The sequence below is a fragment of the Austrofundulus limnaeus genome, unplaced genomic scaffold, assembly GCF_001266775.1.
Source record: "Austrofundulus limnaeus strain Quisiro unplaced genomic scaffold, Austrofundulus_limnaeus-1.0 Scaffold1892, whole genome shotgun sequence".
Taxonomy (NCBI): domain Eukaryota; kingdom Metazoa; phylum Chordata; class Actinopteri; order Cyprinodontiformes; family Rivulidae; genus Austrofundulus; species Austrofundulus limnaeus.
This window is the reverse complement of record NW_013954294.1, coordinates 3,863-10,940: the sequence shown is the minus strand read 5'-3', so window position 1 is coordinate 10,940 and position 7,078 is coordinate 3,863. Positions and strand designations below refer to the sequence as shown.

The following is a 7,078-nucleotide window of genomic DNA, read 5'->3' as shown; positions in this document are numbered from 1 at the left end:
CTGAGTTGCCGCCATGTGATTGGCTGATTAGAAATTAAGTGTTAACGAGCAGTTGGACAGGTGTACCTAATAAAGTGGCCGGTGAGTGTATAGCTCTAATGGAACGACTCTAAATGCTTTATCAGGGTTAGCACATTTGAAAGGAATAGTTCAGATCTTTTAAAGTGGAACTTTGAGGACAGGTTCTGAACTATTAATATCTTACCTGCGGTAGATCGTGCTTCGAGGTCAAAGAACCCCAGATCTCTTTTGGTTACAGTTTTTGTTTTTGAAGGGGTCACCGGATCCTGCTGTTCTCTCAGATGACAAGGATGTTGGATATTCTTCAGGACTACATGGAGTATCGAGGTGACTACAACTAAAAACAGAGAGGGTCACTTAAAAACATCTCGACAATTCATTCATTTTGTAACGTTGAGAAAAAGTCACATTTGTTGGACTTTCTGAGTTCACTGGCTCCACCAGTCTTCACTTTATAAAAGATAATTAATATTTGCTCATAAAGCCTTTTTTGTGTTTTCCTCTTCAGGTTATAGCTATGAGCGACTGGACGGGTCTGTTCGCGGGGAGGAACGAAATCTAGCAGTGAAGAACTTCAGCAGCAAAGATATTTTTGTCTTTTTGCTCAGCACTAAAGCAGGTAATATAACCACAAATATGCTTACACAAAATAACAAAATAATAGTTTTGAACAGATGTTTGGGGTTTTATTTGTGAAATAAGAAAAATAAGGCAGAAAAAGCAATATTTGCTGTTTAATTTACAGTCATTTGTTAAAGGTCTGTTTTGAAAGAATTTCATCTTTCACCTGAATCTGGCTAGAGTTAGTTTATAAGCCAGAGATCCTGCTTTCTGTGGGTGAGCACGTCTTCATATCTGTATCTGTGGCCGAGTTCATAGAATCAGCAGAGAGGAAAAGAAGCAGATCAGATGGAGATAAGAGGTGCAGCAAAGTGAAATGCGTGTGAAACGAGGCCTTCGGCTTTCTTTTTTTTTCTTTTTTTTGCTTCTTTCTGCTTTTTTGTGCAAAGTGTGAAAATGGGGAGAAAGAAGGCTCGTTTCCTGGTGCAGCTTTTACTTTCTGAACAATACAAAAAAAGTTCCGACGTGTGCAGCAGAACAAAATCACCACATAAATTAAAACAACTGTGAAGTTTTACATCAAATATCATCTTTACCTCATAATAAAAAAAAATATTCAGTTAATTACACCATCTGAACAATGAAATAAAGTTGAGCTCATTGCAACACATTGATCGTATTAGTTTTCAGTCGTTCTGTTGAAGTTTTGCTGCCCTGTTTGAGGTCRTTGTTCTGTTGCATCATGACCCAGTTTGGTCCCAGCTTCAGCTGGTCTCAAATTTGGTCCACAGAGGACCTCATGGTCCACTCAGAGACCTGTCACAGCAAAACAAGCCCAAATCCTCAGCTGTCGTGTTTCTCGTTTGGACTGAGGTGTTTGTGTTGAAAATCCTTGGCTCATTCAAGCATGGCGCTGTGCATGATGGGTAAACTTTGGTCTCAGCTCTTCACAGGGCAGGTGATTCACTGATATTTGATTTTGAAGCATAAGTCATGGTGCCATGTTGTTTTTAGAGAGGAAAAACCCTTCCTAACCATTCATMCTTGTTCAGTTCTTTTCTAATCTTCCTGTCATGAACTTTAACACGTAACTTTCTAGCTGAGKCCTGTAGACAATCTGTGCGACAAGTCTGTGACAAGTGTACATGGTTCAGTCTTTGGTTTTTCCGTTAAAAAATATAATGAGGTAAAACTAATAATCGAGTGTTTAAAAAATTATATTGGGAAAAAAAAGACACTTGTAAAAATAAAACAAGCTATGTTTTTTTATTTTATTTTACTGGTTTTGAAGCTTTATATTTTGTTGGTGTACTATTAATGGTAAGAACCTCTGGTGGAACTGGAAATCATGTCCTGAACTTCAGGAGCATTACATTTCAATTCTCACCATGGGTTTGCTTCATAGAGGGAGTCTACGCCTCATTGAGAGCTGACGATCCTACTAATTACTTTAATATTCTACGTTAAACAAAACAGGGTTTGAGTTCAGCTGCTGTCTTTAGGAATAGTTTCTGTTTTTAAGCAGTTTTCTTCCGGCCACTACTGTATATACTTTTCTTCTTTAGCATCTTCCGTCATTTCTGGTATTGTTATGTATTAAAACAACAATCTTATATTTTATTTTGGATTTAGATATTTGTGTAAGTATCTGGATGTCTTGTTCCTGAGTGATGGTCGGATGGAGCGGGAGATGGATCAATGGGTTGTGGGGTCTCATCCTCAGTAATGAGGGCGTTGCTTTGGTCACTCGTGGTGAAGAAAGAGCTGAGTCGAAAGGAAAAGTTCTGKATTTACTGGTCTGTCTTCATTCCAACTGTAGGGGTTTTTGGGTATATTCTAAAAAATGGATAATTTGTGAATATATTTAAATATATTTTATTTAAGTATATTATTCCTCGAGGCACCACGCTCTTTAATTTGGTCCAGGATTGACCCAGGAAAGAGACGAAAAACTGTAACTTAATTGTAATCAGTCTCAGAATACATGTACCCAAAATGATTTTATGAGTTCTCGTCTTATCAGAACCAATAATATCTTTTATCAAGACACAAAAATGAGATTAGCTTATGTTGGCACGTTCTCCACGAGCCATTTATTTACAGATTAAATGTATACAACTATGGCGAGTAATGAATGAATGATGATATATTGAACCAGGTAAAAACTGAAAGGGTTTGCAATCACGAGTGAATAAACAAACAAACAGACAAATAAACAAACAAACAGATAAACATAAAGTAAACACTGAGAGGTGAGTTTGAGGTTTAGAGTGAGGTGAGGTAAGTTGCTTTTAGCTGTGGATTTAACTAAGGAATCCTAGTTAAATTAGGTCGAAAAAGCGTTTAGTTTACCAAATCTCACACAAAGATAAAAATCAAATTAGTCTGAGCACCTGTGTGTCACCAGGACAAATGTTCAGCTTTACCCTTTTGTTCTRCCTTGCGGGTACCAGGAGGGGGAAGTCASCRGTGGAAGATCATCTCTGGGTTCGTTCTCCAGACAGGCTCTCCATGCAAGCTGGATATCAGACGGTCTTCCTGATAAACTCGACTGGTCCCTTGGTCAGAGAAGGGGTCACTCCTTGGTGACTCGTAGTCTGGTCCTCCAGGTGGCTGCAAGACTTCTTAATTTGATTTCCACTTTGTAGAGAAAACGAGCTAAAACGATGCATGAATTACCATTAGCTTATTTGACTTCTATAAAATCAAACTCAGATATTGAGCCGATATGAAAAGATAGCTATTCGGTCAATCAGCAGAAGATGCAGACTGGCACCATCCTGTCCAGCCCATGGGGAAGGCTGGCAGGGAGGCCTCTGCCGAACTCCTGGAAAGCTGTTTCTGGCTTGATGTTGAAAAGATCTCTTCCTCTCATTCATTCATTCACTGGAATGTCTCAAAAACAAACTGTCGATCTTGGAAGCTGCACTAACTTTTAAAACCTCTGTTATGGGCGGAGTCAAGGTTTTAAGTTGGCCAATGAAAATATTACACCTTATACAGGAAAGGTTTTTTAAGAAATAAAATGTTTTGGAGGGAAAACTTCACTTCAGGACAAAGAAAAAGGGAATGTTTTAGTTTAATTATCTTGCATCTAATTAAAGGGGAGACATCTGTTTACCTCAATAAAATAAGAGTGTCACATTTAGTTAAAATTCAAGACCTAAGGTTTCTAAGGGTTAAATCATGGAATAAAACACAGTATAAAATCATGAAATAAAAGAAACATCTTCTTAGGAAAACACTTCATCAAAAAAATAAAAAATAAAAAACCACAGTTAGATTCAATGGGTTTTGTTATTTCTGTAAGAGAAAAGTAAATCACATTTCTTTGATTAAGATATATAAGAACAGACAGTTGTATAAAAACATTCAATCTGGTTCCTTCTTTTTTTCACATTTAATGAAGAATGTAAGTCCTTTGTTTCAGGTCACTGAAGAGTCTGGTTAAAGGTATTTATGCCACCCCCCCACCCCCCACCCCCCTTGAAGAGGGACCAACAGGCAGTCCTTATGGGGGGTGGAAGCCACAAGGACTCATCAGAATGTAAATTCTTTCAGTTTGACTGCTGGGGCATCGCAAAGTCTAGTGGAGGGTTTGTGTAAGAGATGCTAATTAGGGCCACAAAGGGAAGTTCCATGCAAAATCCTTTAAAAAATCTGAAGTTAGTGGGATTTTGTTCCTTTCTCTGAGCAGTCACAAGAACGAGTTAAATCTAATCAGAAATGATTAATTATATGCAGGAAAATGCTACACAACCCTCACCTGTGGTCATGAKGGGTGGATCATGACTGAAAGAAAGAGAGTCGGGATGCAAGGGGCTGAAATGAGCTTCCTTCATAGGGGGCCGGGCTCAGCCTTAGAGAYRRGGTGAGGAGCTCTGTTTCTGCGGGGAGCTCAGAGTAGAGCTGCTGCTCCTCCATATCGAAAGATGTCAGTTGAGGTGGTTCATCTGATTAGGATGCCTCCTGGACGCCTCCCTTTTGAGGTTTTCCGAGCACGTCCCACTGATGAGAGGCCCGGGGAAGAYCCAGGTCTCGCTGGAGGGATTATGTATCCTCTCTGACCTGGGAACGCCTGAGTTTTTTCTCCTGAACCTGTTGCCTCCACAACACAGCTATATAAAAAATAATGGATTCCAAGTTATTCAAAAATGACCTTTAACCCTTCCCAGATGAACGGACCGCAGCAGTTGTTTCTGAGGTCATTGCTGTTTTCTTTCCTCCCTATTTATTGTGTTAACAACCTGTTTGTTCCAGATAAATCTCCTGTTGCTGTAAATGTGGTCAAACTGATGTTGATCAGTTAATCAAGTTGATTTGATCAACAGTGGCTGTGCTGTTTCCTCTTGTAGAAGCAGTGAGGGGGACTTAGTTTTTCACACAGAGCTTTCCCCATTTTTGTTTTTGTTTATTATTAAATTATAATATGGTGGAAGCTGTTCTGTGTTTTGTTACATTGAGTTTAGATTTGAATAATTTGGGAACATCCATTATGTAAAACCCTAGAATTAAAAGAAGATAGACTTTCTTTCATCCATGACTATACACTGATGAACGTCCTTTGTTTTTAGAATAACTGCAGACACAGTTTAATGTGAGCTATAGTTTAACGTTGTGCAGCTTGTTCTCTTAAACTTTGACTTCATTAAACTGTCTCTTGTCAGGGGGTGTGGGCATGAACCTTACAGCTGCTGACACGGTTATTTTCGTGGACAGTGACTACAACCCTCAAAACGACTTGCAGGCAGCAGCACGCTGCCATCGGATTGGTCAGAACAGGTATGGAAAATACTTTTTAACAAAAAACAGTCTAAATCATCAGCCCTGTCTTCCAGATTATGAAATATTACAATATCATACCTGATATATCAGGTTATTTCTGCTGGAAGTGACYGCTGGTTGCACAGGAAGTGATGCAGCTAACTGTTACTGCTGCTGCTGTTTGCATCATTATCAAACCTTTGAGATTAGAGATGTTTGAAGACCCACTTTGGTCTCAGTCTAGTTTAATCCGGTTGAATATGAACACGTTTTTCCAAACAGATCCTCCATTGAGCTGTCTACAACAGGCAAGATATTAACTGTTCATAACCTCTCTGCAGAACCTCACTCAAACATGTTCAACGTTTTCCTGTAAAAAAAAATCTCTAACACAAAGTCTGATATTATTGGTTCAGTTTTTTTATTGTTTGTTTTTTTGGTCATATTCTTATTTTCACAAATCAAAATTTTCATTTATTACATACAGAAAAGCTCTTGCCGTTGAACCTAATGTAAACCAGATCTAACTTGTTTCATCCTCTGATCATTATTATTTTTATTTACTTTTTTTGCAAATTGCTTCTTCTGATTGTCCTTTGAACAAAAGGGCCTTTACGTTTGAATATCTGATGCATTACAGACCTGTGAAAGTAATTCGCCTCCTTGCAAGAGACACGGTGGAGGAGATCATGTACGCCCGTGCTGTATCCAAGCTACAGCTCACCAACGCTGTTATTGAAGAAGGACGCTTCTCATTACTGGACCAAGCTCAGTCTGCTGCTGCAGGACTGCAGGTTGGACAAGTTCACAAATGTCCATTTTATTCAAACACACCCAACTGTCTTCATTGATTCTTCTCTTCTGATATGCTTCAAACAGCTGAGTGAGATCCTGAAGTTTGGGATAGATAAGCTTCTGTTGTCAGATGAGAGCTCAATACAAGAAGTAAAACTGGAGAAGATCCTCGGCTCGTCACGAAGCGGTCATTGGATGGATGATGAGGACTTATCACTTAAAGAAGAAGAAGAGGAGGAGGACAGATCTGAATCTGAAGTGCAGAGTATGTTTTATTACAGGTTCAGCTCTTTATGTGCTGTGAGAGTCATAAAAGGGATCCATGATTAGTTGTAACATTAGACTTTATCTTATAAACATTTATTTTAATTGTAAAATAAAGACAGTAAAAATTTACAGTTAAAATAAATGTTTATCAAATAAAGTCTAATGTTACATCTAATCATGGATCCCTTTAAAACTTAGATTTATTTTACCACCTTAACTCTTCATCAGCAGCTAATTATCTATCTGCCTTTAGTGTTTTCTGTTGATGAGTCCTGCTCACCATCATCCCTTCTGGTCTTTTCAGACCACATGTACTTTTTTGAGGGCAAAGACTACAGTAAGGACCCCAGTTCTGAAGACCAGAAGAGCTTTGAGCGTTTGTTGGAGGAGCAGCTGACGGAGTTTCAGAAAACTGCAGGAGAGGGGCGAGCTCTGCGACACAAAGCTGGAGTAAGTAGCTCTCACTTTCCAAAATGTGGCTCCACAAAGTATTGACAGAATCAGAGCTTTTACTCATGATTTATCTTCCCCAAATGTACTGATAAGCCAAATATGACACCAAGACCTCCACCAGTCACGCTTTGACTCATTCATGCATGTTTGAGAAATCCTGCAGAGTTTTTAGGAAGCCATGCAGAGGAGGAAAACGACAGGTGGGGACTAGAAACGC

General features: G+C 39.0%; 1 protein-coding gene across 1 annotated transcript in view; it reads left to right on the top strand.

The window, feature by feature from the left end:
* Positions 1 to 7,078, top strand: part of LOC106536602 (chromodomain-helicase-DNA-binding protein 1-like) — a gene marked incomplete in the record, with an annotated part of 19,148 nt that overhangs the window by 8,609 nt on the left and 3,461 nt on the right. The window contains 6 exon segments of the mRNA XM_014033912.1: positions 275 to 348; positions 530 to 640; positions 5,250 to 5,364; positions 5,987 to 6,140; positions 6,226 to 6,406; positions 6,713 to 6,858. Coding sequence (XP_013889366.1) covers positions 275 to 348; positions 530 to 640; positions 5,250 to 5,364; positions 5,987 to 6,140; positions 6,226 to 6,406; positions 6,713 to 6,858 — 781 coding nt within the window.